The sequence below is a fragment of the Mus caroli genome, unplaced genomic scaffold (assembly GCF_978045245.1).
Source record: "Mus caroli unplaced genomic scaffold, Mus_caroli_1 scaffold_14, whole genome shotgun sequence".
NCBI classification, from domain to species: domain Eukaryota; kingdom Metazoa; phylum Chordata; class Mammalia; order Rodentia; family Muridae; genus Mus; species Mus caroli.
The window spans coordinates 70,548,647-70,566,049 of NW_028227269.1; the positions used below are offsets into that span (position 1 = coordinate 70,548,647).

The 17,403-nt window shown below is 43.9% G+C and overlaps 2 protein-coding genes across 4 annotated transcripts in view; one reads left to right on the forward strand and one right to left on the reverse strand.

Moving 5' to 3' along the window:
- Positions 1–153: 153 nt before the first annotated feature.
- On the forward strand, positions 154–16,669 carry Jkamp (JNK1/MAPK8 associated membrane protein). 2 transcript variants are annotated; one of them, XM_021179466.3, is made up of 7 exons: positions 154–489; positions 3,684–3,775; positions 4,342–4,496; positions 8,312–8,518; positions 9,062–9,243; positions 14,015–14,091; positions 15,752–16,669. In XM_021179466.3, exons 1-7 carry the CDS (start codon positions 486–488, stop codon positions 15,968–15,970), a joined length of 936 nt encoding a protein of 311 aa, XP_021035125.1. In that variant the 5' UTR covers positions 154–485; the 3' UTR covers positions 15,971–16,669. The 2 variants fall into 2 exon arrangements, with proteins under 2 accessions (XP_021035125.1, XP_021035126.1); XM_021179467.3 differs by having other exon boundaries at positions 3,702–3,775.
- The window catches only part of Ccdc175 (coiled-coil domain containing 175), a 76,483-nt gene continuing 75,582 nt past the window's right edge, over positions 16,503–17,403 (reverse strand). For both annotated transcript variants that reach the window (XM_085830439.1, XM_085830440.1), the window contains 2 exons: positions 17,065–17,193; positions 16,503–16,562 (listed from right to left, as the gene is read on the reverse strand). In XM_085830439.1, coding sequence (XP_085686565.1) covers positions 16,561–16,562; positions 17,065–17,193 — 131 coding nt within the window. In that variant the 3' untranslated portion in view covers positions 16,503–16,560. The remainder of the gene's footprint in view (positions 16,563–17,064; positions 17,194–17,403) is intronic.

Sequence of the window (17,403 nt, forward strand, 5' to 3'; positions counted from 1 at the left end):
TCGGAGACGTCAATGCAGGGTAGGATGAGGCCTCGGCGACTTGAATGCACGGGGTGGGCGGGGCTACGAGCTTCGTCTAGGAAACGGGGGCGGGACCTCAGGGCCCCTTCCAAGAGACACTGGAGGCGGTGGAGACCAGTTCAAGTTGGAGGCAGGGCGGGGACGAGACCTGAGTCTGGACCCGGAAAAGGTGGAGCCTCTGAGCTCAAACCCGGAAGCGAGAGAGGGGCTTCCAAGCCCAGATTAGGAAACTAGGTTTCTGGGAATCCTAGACCTGGAAGTCTGCCGCGTGCACCCCCCGACACCCCTAGCAGGGGAAGCGGTGGTGGGGCGGGACTCGGAGCCGAATGTAGCAGGGGCGGGGTTCCAGCGCGCTTGCCAGGCTAGCGGGAGGCGGAGCGGCTGGGAGCGCTGTGGCCCGGATGTTCGGGCGCTGCGTTCGGACCCGCTGATCCCCGGCTTCTCAGGGGAACCTAGTGTGGCCAATGGGTAAGTGGTCGATTAGTCTGCGGGCGTGTCTCTGTCCTTTTTTCCTATTGCTTTTCCTCGCATTGTCTTGGGCTCGCCTCCGGGCCGACAGCTCTGCTGCAGCGAGCAGCCTGGCCCTTGGCTGCGCTGAGCCCAGGCTCTGACTTCTCTCGGTGTTAGGATAGTCTGCTCCAGAATGGCTGGAGAAGAGCGCGTGTGCAGAATTACAGGCTGAGGCTTTGTTGTGATCTTCCTGTGTTCCTTCTTCCTGTGTTCCTTCCTTCAGTCCCTTTGTTCTTGTCCAGGAAAGCATTTCTGGTGCTTGACTTTAGAATTAGAAGCAGAGTTAGAACAGGACAAGGAAGCAGAAGCTAATTGCTACGATACTTGCTTTTTCAACCTCAAATGTAATACTTGTTTTTCAAGACAGGGTTTGTCCTTGTAGCCTTAGTCGACCTGGAGCTTGCTCTGTAGACCTGGCTAACCTCGAACGCAGAGATCCACCTGCCTCTGCCTCCATAGGGCTGAGTTGAAAGGCGTGCACTTTTACACTGGACATCAAATGTAAATACATTAAGCCTTTCACAAAGGGTCTAGACTGCTGCAGAAAAAACCAAGGACAACATTTTAGCTATAGCTCACCAAAGGCTATGAAAGGTTGTACAGATTCGTCTTGTTAGGTAAATGAGCTTTGGTTTGTTGGCCTTGGTTTTGAGATCTTTTAGACGCAAAGCCCATGGAGAAGGTACTTCCTTCTCATTACAGTTCAGTTGCGTTAAAAAAAGGTGTTAAGGATTGGCTGGAGAGGTGGCCCAGTGATTAAGAGCACTTGCTGCTTTTCGTGGGGTTTGATCCCCAGAACCTACACAGCGGCTCAGGACCCTTAGTAACTGCAGTTCAATGGATCCTATATCCCTTCCTGACTTTCCTCTTTTGGCCTCTGTGGGCACTTGGCTGGTACATGGTGCACAGACATAAATGCAGGCAAAACACAAATACACATGAAAACACAATACTATAATAATAAAAGTTTGTTTTTAAGATTATAAAATAAAGAAGAATGTTTTTTTTTTAAAGATGTCAGATACTTGGTATGGTGAAAATATCAAACATGAGACATTTCAGACTTTTTTCTGTTTTCCCTCAGCAACGTAAGTCCAAAACAAAAAACAAAAAACAAAAAAACCCAAAACCAAACAAAACCAAAAACCAAAAAACCCCAAAACTGGTCTCCAGGAATTTGAAAGGAGAAAGGGTCTTTTAACCAGAGTCTCCACATGAAAAATCTGAGGAAATTATTGTTCAGCAATAATAAAATGTGTAAATTCACACGTAGGCCAGCATTGTTTTGGGTTCATTTCATAGCATATGGCAGATTCTTACAGAAGGCAGCCTCACTGCCATCGTCCTCTTGAGTATCTTTGTGGCTTTGAGCAGCATTTTCCAGATATGGTGTGGAGAATCAGGTGTCACTGATACAGAAGAGTAATTTCTCTTAGATGAAGTCTTAGATAATTTGGAGATTCTTGGGGTTTTGTCTTAAAAGAGCTGTTTTTAATTTCCCTCATCCCTTTAAGAAATTGATTGCAAGAAATTGATTGTTCTCAAGTAATTGGCCAGAAGCTCAGTGCCAGCACTGATGGAATTTACCCTTGTTCTCCTCAAAAATAATAAAAACTAGGCTAATGCTTTTATATGGAGGGGAATTGATTTGTTTTAAAGACCTACCTTCTGCTCTGAAATTCTCTTTTCAGAATGTGGACAATTCAGCATTTCTGTTATGAATAAAAAATGAGTCTGTGTGCCCAGTGTCTCTATTTGGCCAAATGAAGAATAGTGACTGTAGCTGGTAAAGACCAGCTACTTTGTGGGCTCTTTTTTTCTTATCTTTGTCCCCCAGTTTTACCCCCCTTATCAATAGATAGGAGAGAAAGATGCACAGGCCGGGTGGGGTGGGGTAGATAGTAAAGATTTCTGAATTAATTTTTTTTCTTGCTTCTTCTTTGCTTGTAGCTGGCCTTTGCTGCTTTGCAGATTCTTTTTCCCGACATACATTCTCTGGCCCTCCTTTCTCCCAGTTTCACCCCCTGCCACCAGATAGGAGAGAAGGAAGGATGGGGGAGGGGAACAGAGCTCCTTGAATTTCTTCTTGTTTCTTCTTTGAACATAGCCACTAACTGCACCCAAACCTCCTGAAGGACCAAACCACCCCTACCCTGCCTCTCAGAGCCCTACCATTACTCTCTGAAGAGTTTCCAGAATCCTAAATGTCACACAACTGCAGGAACTTTCTGCTAGAGCCTGAGGCAAATCACAGTCAGCTGCTGTGAAGCAGCCTTACATCCCATGCCTGAGACTAAAATGAAAGCATAGTATTTTGATGTTTAAAAAAAAAAAAATTCCAGAATTCTCACTACAAGTGGCCTTCTATCCGTGATTTTTCTTTTCTTTCTTTCTTTCTTTTTTTTTTTTACGTTTTATTTATTTATTTTATGTATGTGAGTACACTGTCTGTCTTCAGATACACCAGAAGAGGGCATCAGATCTCATTAAGGATGGTTGTGACCCACCATGTGGTTGCTGGGATTTGAACTCAGGACCTTTGGTTAAGAGCAGTCTGTGCCTCTTAACCGCTGAGCCATCTCTCCAGCCCCCGTGATTTCTTTTAATTAATTTTTTAAATTGTGTGCTTGTGTATGGTGTATGAGAGGCATGGGGCTGGGGTGTGCCTGTTACAGCCCACACATTGAGGTCAGGAGACAGCTCTCTGGAGTCCTCTTTACCATGGGCTCTAGAAGTCAAGAGTCCTGAGTTAGTCAGGTGTCCTCATCAAGCGTTTTTACCAGAGCTACCTCTCTGGCCCCTATCAGGGATTTCAAAAATAAAATAAAATAATTGTTCTTATGACCTTATAACCAATGAAACTCTAAACTCCAATCATAGGGACTGGCTTCCTAGAGCCATTGGGAAGATTCAGGGTTAGATGTCTGGGGCTAGAACCTGCTGTGCTGGTTGGAATAGGAGGCTCCAGGTGAGCAGCGAGATGCAAGTATAACTTCCGTGCCGTCACAGTGTGACAGTGCGTCAAGACTTGTCTGTTACGTATTTTTAAAGTGAGGCTGAGATATTTGTCGTCAGTTACTTCAGCTGTTCTCAGGCTACTCTTGTTTATAATCACAAAAGATGTTACTATACTGGCATTTGTTTTTAAAAAGCTGTCGATATTCAACCAGCATGCCTTGGACTCTACTGTGGGAAGACCCTATTATTTAAAAATGGCTCAAGTGAAATCTATGGAGAATGTGGGGTAAGTCCTATGTTGATATTATTTCATTGTAAGATTTGTTTGTTCTGGAAACATTGTGCATGTAGATTTTTTTTTGTTAAATATATTCATGAATGTATAAGAATATGGTATTAATAAAAACCTTGTTTATATTGGCATGGTGATAACTATATTAAACCTTTCTTGATAGTCACAGATATTAAAAGATACTTTATAATGTCTAAGTACTATTTAGTAATTTAGCAAAGTGTTTGGCATAGTGAATTAACATGCCAACTCCAGAATACTTGTGCAGTAGTCTTTGTATGACGTTACTGACAAGGTTTTTCACTGAATATTAGCTAGCTACTTTAGCAATGAAATGAAAAGACTCTTCATTAGCATTTTATACATAGCACAGGTGATGTGGATTTCTTGAAGTGGCTTCTCTTTGGGATTTCTTCTTATTCTGCTTATAGGTTTGGTTTTCTTTGTTAATTTTCAAAAGCTACACATGCATACTAAGATGATTAAAATACAGTGGACTCCCTTATAGTATGATCCTAAAACAGTATTTGTGTATAAAACAGTATTTATACCTGTTGTAGGTATGCCCAAGAGGACAGAGGACCAATGCACAGAAGTACTGTCAGCCTTGCACAGAGTCCCCAGAACTTTACGACTGGCTCTATCTGGGCTTTATGGCTATGCTTCCCCTTGTTCTGCATTGGTTCTTCATTGAATGGTACTCGGGGAAAAAGAGGTGAGCATGTGTGATTGTATCTGCCTAGACTAATGCCGGGGGAAGGACGACTTATTGTCATGTCAAGTCACAGTCTTCTGTGACTCAGCCTGTTTCAAAGGGGACAACTTTCTCTTTTTCTTTTTCTTTCTGTTTCTTCCCTGTAATAAGAAAGCAATAATAGGGCACGTCTTAGTGTGCGTTAGTAATGTTCTCCTTAATGTTTCTCTCAGGGCTCTTGAAAGAACATTATTTCTCAATGATAATACGGAGTTTCTGCAAAAGTTGGGTATAGTCACAGGCTATTACTGTTTTAGAACAAATACTTTATAACTTTTTAATGATAACGATCTAGTATGATTATGAAAGCTGACCAATGCACTGTTGGCGCATTTATTGAGCAGTGTATGTTGCCGGAAGTATTAAAAAATGTCACCATCCCAAGCTATCGCTGGCCCAGCGACCCTGCCGCCTCCATGGCTAGCCTCATGCTAAGACCAATCATGGCTCTTGCTGCGGATTCTGCTCACATTCCCAGCCATCCACCTGCTGTGGTCAGTGGTCCCAAATCCCAGTAACCCTGTAAAATCAAAACTCTAGAGGCTTGTAATTCATATGTCAGATTTATATCAGTAGACTCTTATCCCACAAAATGCCACACAGTGAACTCAGAGCCAATTAATATTGATATAAATTGCCCACCTAGATAAGACAAATTGTCCTATAATTATCCATCCCTTATAAGATATTCATAGCTACCTGTGGCTATTTAAAGCCACACGGAATCTGTATCGTCTTTCTCTTTCTCCATCTTCCTTCCTTCTCTCTTTCCTCTCTCTAAAAATCTCTGCCCGCCTTCCTTTTCCACTGCCCAATCACAGGCTTCTTGTATTAATATTTAAATTAATTGGGGGAAAATTCTGGTACAGTGTAATTTATGTTTGGAAAATTAAAGGAAGAGATAGAAGAAGTAGAGAAGGCAGACTGGTATCTGATGATAATATAAACCTATCTTAGAGATGTAGTGAAATACTCTTGTCAACAAAACACTTAGGAATCAGAGAGAATCAAGAGAAAGAGTATGCCTTAATGGGATCCAAAAGACTTAAGGAGAAAAGCTAAGAGTGTTTTGGTAGAAGAAAGACTGACTGGTGATGTGGAGGGTCATGTGAGCTGAAGTGGTCAAGGGTAGGTTGTAAATGAAGGAAAGGTAATACTGAAGGTAGACGGAGGCCAGATTGTGGAGGCTCTTGACAAACATGTTCCTGGTCCTCTAGGGGGAGGCAGTCTTCCTTAGCTGTCTGAGCCTTAGTAGGTTTTTTTGTTTTGTTTAATTTTGTTTTTCGTTTTTGTTTTTGTTTTTGTTTTTTTGTTTTACGAGGCAGGGTTTCTCTGTGTAGCCCTGGCTGTCCTGGAACTCACTCTGTAGATCAGGCTGGCCTCGAACTCAGAAAATCTGCCTGCCTCTGCCTCCCGAGTGCTGGGATTAAAGGGGTGCGCCACCACGCCCGGCTTGAGCCTTAGTAGTGTTAATTCTTCACTTACATGAGTTTTTCCTGCTTTGGAGGTTTTACTTTCTCTAAACCCTTTTTGCTGCCTGACATTACAGAGGCAGAAATGAACGTGGTGTGACTGAAAAATGAACACTAATGGGAGACTGACAGAGGAGGAAGGCTGGGTCCAGAGGCTCGGGGCTGAGGAGTGTCATAGGCCATTCATAAAGCTGGGACATTGTCAGCTGTCTGGGACCGAGGAGCTGGAAGAGTGGGGCAACCTGCAGCCTGACTTCAGCTTCAGTGTACTTTTATACACGAATGTAACAAAGGAAGCAATGACTCAAGGAGGAGCATTTGAGGTCAGAAAAACATGTAAATGAACCCCAGTAGGCACATACTAGATATTAACACAGCAGCCCTTTCCAGACCTTCCTCAGCACAGGCAGCTTAAGCACATACACTGATTATAGCTGAGAAAGCACGAAAGCAAGGCAGAAGGCCGTATCCAGATTCAGGGCACACTGACCAGATCAGGTTCTACAGCCATGTTCTGACATCTGACGAGAGTAACATGTCTTATACATTAAATGTAGATGTGGGTCACGGGATGAAGTCACATCCAGGAACAACCCAGGGAACAAAATGCGCCTGAGGTGAGAGGCCTCTGCTTTTATCCCTGGAGCCTTGCTCACAGTTCCCCAAGGCATTGTTCACCATGTGTCACTCTTTGGACTGCGCTCCGACAGGGCATAGTTCCAGAGCTGACGGTAAAGAGCGGAAGGTTATCCGCATAGATGAAACACGTCTTGAGGTAGAGGGTAGAGCCTGTCCATATATGTGGAGGTGCAGAGGAACTGGAAGCAGTTTAGCGTGGCCATGCCGGGATATAAGAGAACAGTGGGAAGGAGGGTTTTTCTTGAGATGCAGAAGAGATCTTGAGGTCAGGTGAAGTGACACAGATCTGAGGAGTGTATCATTAAATGCTCCTGCTGCTGTGCAGGCATCACTTACACAACAGCCACAAGGTACATGGAGAACACAGACCCGTGGGGCCACTGTCATGTACGTGGACTTCATAGACTGACACACCATGCAGTATATGACCATAGTTTTATAAGTGGAGTTTTGGAATCCACTTTTATTTTCAAAGATCACATGGTTGACTCTAGATGGATTGAAATGTGATGAAGAGATTCCTGTCGTTAGGTAGGTTTGGCTTTTACTCTAGAAGTATGAATTATAAGGAGCCCGTGTCGCTCAGATCATACAGCGTGTGCTTATTCACACTGTGCACGCAGTGTTCTTATCTCAGGGGTATTCCAGTGCTGCTCAGTAGGAGTTCTCAGTGACCCTAAGGCTGTAACTGGAATCCAGAAAATACTCAAGGGAAGCAATCCCAAGGATTCTACTCTTTCAAAAAGTGACTGAGGGGAGGGATGGCTCAGTGGTTAAGGACAGTAGTTACTCTTGCAAAAGATGGAGGTTTGGTACCTAATATCCACATGGTGGCTTACAACGTTGTCTGGAGCTCCAGTCCTAGGGCACCAACCCCCTCATCCATAGCTCCAGTTGCAGTGGATCTGATACCCTCTCCTGACTACCACAGGCCCCAGGCATCATGAGTATACATAATGCACATAGGTTTTTAATTAAATTAATTAACTAGTTAATTAAGTAACCAGGTACTTAATTACATAATTGACTAGCTAATTAACTAGGTAAATAATAATTAGGCTGTCGATTAATTAATTAGTTAATGTTTTGAGACAGGATCTCACTCTGTAGTCTAGGCCTACGTGTATCTCACTGCGTAGCCCAGGCTGATCACAGTTTTGTGGTAATCCTTTTGCCCAAGCCTCCCCAGTGCTGAGATTACAGCCATGAGCCATGACACCCTGTTATTCTGGAAATATTCTGCTTGCATCTGTGGAAACTGTGAAATGGCTCACCAGGATATAGATCCGGTGCACTCTCTCTCTCTCTGTGCCCTCACATGGCAGAAGGGACAAAGACAGCCCTGACTCCCTCCATGAACAGACTAATCTTTTAGAATGGCAGACCTTCAGACTGTAGCAACAGGGTTGTCTGAGGTGCTGATGTGATTAGCTTCTGTGCACTTTGAAGAGTGTAGTTTCAGGATTGTCACGGAAACATTTAGGGCCCTGTCTTTAAACACACACCTGCTTTAACCTCAGTACTTGGGAGGCAGAGGCAGGTGGATTTCTGAGTTCGAGGCCAGCCTGGGCTATAGAGTGAGTTCCAGGACAGCCAGGGCTACACAGAGAAACCCTGTCCGGCCCACATACCCGACTGAAGACTGACACGGTCCTGTTCCTGCAGCTCCAGTGCTCTTTTCCAGCACATCACCGCGCTCTTTGAATGCACCATGGCAGCTATCATCACCTTACTCGTGAGTGATCCCGTGGGCGTCCTTTACATCCGTTCCTGCCGTGTTCTGATGCTTTCTGATTGGTACACGATGCTTTACAACCCAAGTCCAGATTACGTCACCACGGTGCACTGCACTCACGAAGCCGTCTACCCACTGTGAGTATTTACTTAGACCCAAGACTGCTGAGAAAGAAATGGTTGTAGATTTCACTGATTTCAAGATTGATCATTGTGAACTTACAGGTGAGGTAGTAGAAATTATTTTCTTCTCTGGATGCATACAGAGTATAATAAGAGGAAACATCATGTCTTAATTAAGGTTTTACTACTGTGAACAGACACCATGACCAAGGCCACTTTTATTATAAGGACAACATTTAAATGGAGCTGGCTTACAGGTTCAGAGGTTCAGTCCAGATTCATCAAGGTAGGAGCATGGCAGCATCCAGGCAGGCATGAGAGTTCTACATCTTCATCTGAAGGCTGCTAGGAGACATATTTTCAAATACACCAAGTCTCATAAACAGACAACAAACAACCAACAAGACAGTGTGTGTGTTTGCTTGTTCTTCTTCACCAGGCTGAGTATCTTAGTGGGTGGTTGAAACAGAGTTTAAATCCCCTTTTAAGTCTTTGATTTAAGACCATCAAGGATAAAGGTTCTGCACATATCGATGTCACAAATTCCTTGTTTTACAGGTACACCATCGTGTTTGTTTATTACGCGTTCTGCTTGGTGTTAATGATGCTTCTGCGGCCTCTCCTGGTGAAGAAGATCGCATGCGGACTCGGGAAGTCTGACCGCTTCAAAAGTATTTACGCAGCTCTTTACTTCTTCCCCATCCTGACCGTGCTGCAAGCGGTCGGTGGGGGCCTCTTATGTAAGTTTCATGAGGAAAAGTCACTGTTTTCCTCCCAACTAAACTTTATAACTCTTTCTTTAAAGTCATCCTTTAATCTTTGAAAGGTAGGCTTTAGTATAGATTTCTGATGAAACATAATGTTATTAAAAACAGAATGGAATAGAATTTCTCAACAAATTGAAACTGAAGTTTGTAACTAAACTGGAAGATTAAAAAATTCTGAGCATAAAAATTTAAAAAGCTTTATATATAATGGATGAAAAATTATGTTGTCAATAAGTATTGTTTGCTGTTGTCTTAGATTTCTAAGGTTCCTTGCAAAAATCCTTTATTCTTCAAATCGTTAAAGAAGATGTCTCTTAAGATAATTTGTTTAGCAACTTTGGGTTGAATTGTGTTAGAAGAATAGGAGTATCATTGTTATAAGGCTAAATCATAGCATTAGGAGCAAAAGCAGAGATTTCCAAATAGCCAGGGAAACATAGGAGGGGTCTTTTGAGTATATTTCCATTTTCCAAAAAGGTTGCATGGTGTCTTTTCTAAGAAGTCTTCCAAGAAGCAGAGGACAAATCTCTTGGTCCAGGACCAAGCAGGGACGGGCACTCTACAGCTCAGTAATGTAATTTGGTTTAAGAGGAAATTGGAGGCTCCTGGGGATCTGTCACTCATGTTCCAGCTCACAGATCATGCTTCATTTAGTTGCAAAGTGTCTGAGAACACATAGCTCCATCCAGCTCCTAGCCTTCCCTGTTAGCTTCAGCCCACTCTGGTTATTTGCTTGCTTTGATATTAGGACTTTATTAGTTTTTATTGCTGTGATAAACTACCATGACCAAGGCAAGTCCATTGAGGCTGGGAATTGTGGCAGCAGGGGATAGATATGGCAGCGAGAATAGCTGAGAGCTCACATGTCAGACTGCAAGCAGGAAACAGAGATGAAGTAGAAATGGCCTTACTCTTTAAATTCTCAAAGTCAGACCCCAGTGACACACCACTGACAAGGCCACACCTCCTCAACATCCCAGATAGCACCACCAACTGGAGTATTCAAACACTTGAGCCAACGGGATCATTCCCATTCAAACCACAGGGACCCGACAAGGACTTATGTAGAAGAGTGACATGAACAGATTTGCATTTTGGAAAGATAACTTGATGGATTAAATAACAGTGGATCGTCAGAGGAGACAAGCTGGGGATCTGCTTGGAGATACCAGCAATGGGCGGAGCCTGCCTGCCTGCCTCAGCCTAATGCTAGGGATGTTGGGACCAGCAGTGGGCAGAGCCTGCCTGCCTGCCTGCCTCACAGCCTGATGCTAGGAATGTGGGGACCAGCAGTGGGCATAGCCTGCCTGCCTGCCTGCCTGCCTGCCTGCCTGCCTGCCTGCCTCACAGCCTGATGCTAGGAATGTGGGGCCATTTCAAAGGCAGGCGTTATTAAAGCAAGGAACGAATTGAATAAAGGTTTGGTAATAAACTGAAAATATGATAAAGTAACCTTGTCTTTAAATAACTGATAGATGGGTAAACAAGTGGAAATAAGTAGATTGGGAAAAGAGAATTTGTTTTAAGTATTCAGAATCTTCAAGAGGTCATAGATAGTAATTTATAGTAGGTGTTTGGAGGGACTGTCTAGGCTGGAGTTAAGTACTGTCACCCAGCCACTTTTGAGTCACACCCTCAATGTCTAGGTGCCTGCATGTGAGTCACAGACGAGCTCAGCCTACCCTGCTTTAGATAGACATCAGTAAAGAGCTGAAAGTTGACATTCCTAACCCACAGGAGCACTCTCCGAATCCGGTGGACTCAGGCATTGGTGTGACCAAGGTTGAGCTTATTGATAATTTGGGAACCATTGCTAAGTCTGACTGAAATACTGAAGGAAGCTCTCAGGCTGTTGCAGATATGTTCATGATTGGGCCATTTGGTGTTGGACTTTGTTCTTCCTTTCTTGTGGCAAAGACTTGTTTGAGGTCACAAAGCACAATGCTGATGGAGCAGCCTGCCTGCGAGTTCTATGCTGGTGGAGCCTTCACTGGCTGTGTAGACCAGGGTGAACCCATGGTTGGAGTATAAAAGTGATCTGCCTCAAAGAAGACCAAATGGAATAGTTAGAGGTGGGTCAAAGAAGCAGCGAGAAACACAGTTAACAGTTACCCTGCTTCCCTCCGTCTGGAGAAGGAATAGGAGATCACGTGAGTGATGGGGTGGTAGAGACAAAATAGAGGAAGAGAAGAAAGTGAAGAGAAGCCTCAGACTGAAGGTCAGCCGAGGGTGACGACACTAAGAATAAGAGAAGAAATGAGGGAATTTCAGGATGAGTACATTAATCAGGAAAAGCTGAACAGGACCAAGCCCTTTTAGAGCAGATTCTGATCACATCCCTCAGGAGGAATATGGCTGCTTCTGTGAGAGCCTCTCCAGTATGTGAGGGGAAGGCTTGTCAGGCAAGCGCTTGTCTGGAGTTAGGATGGAGCTCAGCGTGGCACCCTTGGCCCCTTGGCAAGCTTCTTCTGACTTCTTTGAGAATACGCAGTGAAGTAACCTTGAACTCTGTGTTCACCGTGTTCAACATGGACAGCTGCGATGAGCTGACGCCCAGATAATGCAGTTCCGTCTGTGGCACTGCTGACTTTGAGGGTTGCCTCTGAGAATCTCCCAAGATGCTCCAACAGCAAAAACGTTTCCACAAAAGCATTGTATGGAAGTGCCATGAGCTCTTCTCTGTGAACCATAAGTGATTCTGTGAGGCTTTCTCCTAAGAATCGAAGGCTTGGAATTCCTGGAGATTCCACTAAGCAGTGACACTTTTCTGAGCTGCTGAGCTGGCTGTCACATCTCTCAGTCTGGAGTTGGCTTCTCTGTCAGCACATGTCCTGCATGAAGGAAACTCTGTACTCTGGTGAGAGCAGAGGGCAGCTGGGCACATACTGAGAACAAAGATGGATGTTTATGGGACAGCCTCGTTGGCAAGTACTGGATGCAGAAGCTCAAGGAGTTTGATGGGAAGAGCCTGGTCTTCATGGCCAAAGCATGCGGAGCTACCAGAGGAGAACAAGGTGGAGTTTGAGACCGTCTGCACCCTCATGGAAGCTGCCTTGGATAAGAAGGTCGAGGAGGCGGTAGTCTCTGCTGGGCTTGTGTCTTCATCTGCTGTATTAATGAGCGTCTTCAGGCCATGAAGGCCCGGCACTTTGAGACAGCTCTGTAGTGGACTGTTTGACAGTCAAAGGGCATCTGGCAATTAGTCCCAATCATCCCATTGTACAGACTCTGTGGTATAAGACTAAGGCTCACAAGGATATCAGGGATCCAGGGCACTGCTGTTAGAAGTTTCTCTGCTTGCTTCTGGCTTCTGGCTTGAGGACTCCCCAGACCGTGTCCAGCCAAACCCACCCCATGCTGAAGTGAGGTGAGGCCAAAGGAGCCCGGCGCTGCTGTTGCCGATGATACCCCGAGCCTGAGTATGTTGGGCTTCTATGTGGGGATGGATCTCAATGGAAGCAGATTAGAGTCCCCTGGGAAGTCTGGCCCGCTAGAGTTTCCTCATGGCTCCTAAGAAGCCTCAGGTGGCCCTGGCCTACGTGGCTTCCTCTGCTATTGTCTGGTGTTCTCTTCAGTCTTTGTGTGTTGAAGGCCAGAAAATCACTTTCACCTGAGAGCCCGGTTGGCCGTTGTGTACTGCTTTTGTTTCATTTTGTCCTGCAATTAAAATACACAAATTCAAACGTAAACTTACAAGTAAGCGTCCAATCCTTCTGGCTTAACTTTCTGGAGCTCTTTGGAGCTGGAAGAAAGGGGAGAGCTATAGAATCGGGGAGGTTTGGGATGTTAACTCAGAAGAAGGTGGCCAGATAGCATTGCTTCCCAGATCACAGCTATTGCAAGTGTTTCTTTAGGTAGCAGAAATAACTCCCTCATTTCCACACATTTTGCTAACAAGCCAACACTCACATTTGGAGGGCGCATCAAGTGGTTCTTATTTGCAGGCTGCTGTGTTAGTCACGCAGGCCTCACAGCAAAGTAGGAGTTTGGAAAAGGATAAGTCATTTGTTTTTAAAGGAGATACAGCAGGGTGAGCAAAATTCACTGGGCAACATCTGGTAGTTTAAGGTGCTGGGGATTAATGGCCTAGGGGAGAGAAGGACTGGGGATGGTCGCGAGGGGATCAGCCACAAGCTTCTGGCTTGGACTTAATCTTGAGCCACGGTTTCAGTGTGACAAAGGAGTATTAACTAAAACGTTTGATAATAAATGAACTTTTCTAAAGACCGTGAAAGCTGAGTTATTACTCTTTTGGTCTTCTGGTCTTCTCAACCAAGATCCCTTTTCTGAACCATAAAGCACAAAGAACTGGGTGTCCCTCAGTCCTCTTGTTTGGTTCGTAGCTGCTCGTAGCAGCCTAGACACGTGGGAGGGAAGTTAATTCTTTTCAGTGAATCCTTCAGCTGCCTCACATCTCTGAGCTATTGACAGGTGGCCAAAGTTTAACATTTTTAAGAGATTGAGAAGAAAATTCAAAAAAACAAACTTGTTACTGTGTAGAAATGATATCTGCTTCTGAGATTTTATGAGACCAGCGGCAGAGCTGCTCACTGGCATGTGTTCTGTGCTGATTGCACATCACACCTACAAGCTGGGGAGTAGAGAAGAGACTGTGTGGCCTACAAGGCCACAAGTATTTGTAATCCGCAGAGAACTGGCTGTCAGGCCCCAGCTGGCTGAGAAAGGCTCCGGAAGAGCTGTGTTCTGCCTCATGATTACTTTCTAATGTCTGTCTCTTTTCCAGATTACGCCTTCCCGTACATCATATTAGTGTTATCTCTGGTTACCCTGGCTGTGTACATGTCTGCTTCTGAAATAGAGGTAGGAAATTAATTGGTTTTCCTTTGTTATGTTTGTTTGTTTGTTTGTTTTGTGTGTGTGTGTGTTTTTAAATAAAAGCTGACAATTGAATGGAATAATACATATGATATGGTAAGGTACACTAACTGGTTCAGTGATTCTTGGCTAATTGATGTTACCTGTATCTCCTTGGTCAATTTTATGAGAGGTTGTGCGGGCTGCATTGTATGTTTCCTTGGGAAATTAGGGAAGTAGTCAGCGCTTTTACCCAACAAGATGAAGAAAAATTTGTAAAAATGGAGCAGTCTCTAACCTGAACCATCACTTTTTAAAATATGTTATTTTTAAGGAACTAAGGTATTAAGCAGTTAGCAGTATGAGCACCTGGTGAGAAGTAATGTTGTATTTGGCATCCCTACCCAGGACAAGTGTATTCATGAGACTTTTAACCAGTGGACAGTGCGGGGCATCTCTTCTGTCATTCTCTCTCGGATTATGTGGCTCTCAACCCCTATTTATCTTAAGATAGCACATTCACCCCATCATTTCCACTAAGCACGTCAGCAGCTCTCATTGCTAGGGTCTATCTGGGGCAGAGCTCCCGGGATTTAAAGGACTAAGGCTCAGACCCTTCCACGCTGTGCTGTGGCGGGTCTGCCGCACATGGCATTTAACGTGTGTGTTTTCATACTTCTTATGTTCAAAAGGACAACCAGAGAAAACATGTTAACTCTTGAGAGATGCCTGTTGGCGCCACTTCTTCCAATACGTTGGTAACAGTGTGAGGTGTGGCCATACTTTAGGTAGATAATGGAGGAACCGAATGGAATGCTCTGATGGTGGCTGTTCAGCCTTCCCTGTTGTAGACAGCTTATTGCTCCTTTGTAATTGTTATCAGCCTTGCAGCTGGATTAATTAGAGAAGATAGGAAATTGGTTAACTTTTCTTCAACTAGGAAAAGGTCAAGGTGTGTTGAAATATTTGAATATGCATAGTTACAAATGAACACTGCTTTTCTAGCTCTTGAAACTCCTTTGGTTCTCTGCCCCCATGTGTGTCTGTTCTGTAAGGTGTTGGTATATTTCAGTTAGCTCTGTACTCAGGAGTAAACAGGGCTCTGAATCCTGAGACAGACAGTCCAAGGCTAGATGAGCCCATGAATGATTGTCGTGTGAGGGAAAGGTGAAGAGTCACCCACTGAACGTTCTCCATCACTGTGTTGACTAGAACATTTAGATGCTGCTTTTATAGAGATTTGATCCTTTAAGTTTTTCCATGTTATCACATGGCACTGAGGATTGAAAGAAAATCAGATAATAAATGAGTCATTTCTGTTGTCTTGAGTGTATTCAGACAGATACCGGAGACCTCAGAGTCAGGGAGTGAGGGCTCTGGAGCTGCAGTGGGCCTGGATGGAGAGAGCATGCTCTTTACTTCCTCTTTAGTTCATGTCTATCTCAGGAAACTTATGTTCCCCAAGTAAATGGTGACATGGACGAGAACACAGAGAAGGGCTCTAGGCCAAGTATGGCTGCTGAGGGCCTGTGTGGCCCTGTGGACGGTGTGATGGCTAGACCTGAGGACTGGGCCAGTTCAGAGTCCCAGCCATGAGTGTGTAAGGAGCAGTGGTTTAGCTGGGTATGCTAATCTGTTTCTCTTTTCCTTTCCAATGATCCCATAGAACTGCTATGATCTCCTGGTCAGGAAGAAAAGACTTATCGTTCTCTTCAGCCACTGGCTACTGCATGCCTATGGCATAGTCTCCATCTCCAGAGTGGACAGGCTGGAACACGACCTACCGCTTTTGGCTTTGGTACCTACACCAGCTCTGTTTTACTTGTTTACTGCAAAATTTACCGAACCATCAAGGATACTCTCAGAAGGGGCCAATGGACATTGAATATAAAATGCCAAACCAAAAAAAAAAAAATCCCGAAAAGTATTCTTCCTTAAAAATAAGTAAAGAAGAATTAAAATGTATTAATAGCATTCTTTCATACATGGGAAGAAGATTGTCCAGGTATTATAATGCTTGTGCTTTATCTTTTGATTTACTGGACCTTGTGGTTACACTTGGAGACTACAGGGCCTCCTGTTACTGTGCTATGCCTATCTTAGCTATCACACCGGAAGCCCAAACAGGCAGGGGTAATTGCTCTTTGGAGCACGGCCATGTTTCTGTACACCTGTGCTAATGGTGTCTCCCTGCTTTTTGTGAAGAACCTTTAACAAGTGTATTCTGAACTCAACTGCTGTGGCATCATTATGCCTTCTGTTGTCTATACATTTGGCTTTTTACCTTCGAGGAATTACAAAGGCAGGTGTGCTTGTGGAGTGTGATGGCAAAAACAGAAACAAAGGATGTCTTTGTCAATGGCTATTTATTTTCACCAATACAGTGTTTAGTAATATTATAAAAATAAAGCATAATTTATATAACGAACTTTCTGTTTAGAGTCAGTTTGGTTGAAGATCTGTTCAGATTATTGTTCCTGTAAAGAAGAAAACAATAAAGAGTTTAACTGTAAAATAACTCAATGTTCTGATAATTCTTTTTTGCTACAGTGATTATGGAAGTAATTAAAAATGTTAAACATTACGACTCATATTTCTTTTGTCTGCTGAATAAATATGCTCACTTCCATTCTCTCATATTCTTAAAACAAGATATATAGGCCACACTCTATTGATCCTGAGACTTTTTTCCAGTCATGACATTTCTGAGTCAGGATCTTATAACTGGAAGTCTCTGAGATAGAGTGAAATATGAGATACATAGAAGGTCCCCGTGGCTGGTTTTGGATGGGTAAGTGGCCATGTTCGTACTCTGAAGGCTTTGAGAGACTCGTGTTAGAGCCATGGAAACAAAGACCCTTAGCCTAAAAATCTGGCCATGTGTGTCCATTTGTGATTTGAAAAGTTAGTCCCCAAGTCTGTTCATGGCAACTCTGAAGGCTTCCACTGATGCTACAAAACAAACTTAAGAGCACTCACATGGCCTGTGCCTCTTCTTCCGGCTTCTTGGTTGTTTCTTTATCATTTTGCAGATCCTGCTTAATGTGATTCTCCTAGCATGAGCAGATGGGGAAAAGCGAAGTATTTCTTGGTTCTTTTGCTTCTTTCCTGTAAGAAAAAAATTGGGTTTTGTGGTTATTACTGAATATTAAAATGCTGAGTTGCTCAAGAATCCACATGTGAGAGGTGACATGTCTGATGTGCCACCTCTGAGCCTACTGCATTGGAAACCTTTGACAGTTACCTTCCTATGTCCTGTCCTAGCCAAAAAAAAAAAAAATCTGTATAAGAGAAGTCATAAGATAAAAAGGTTACAAT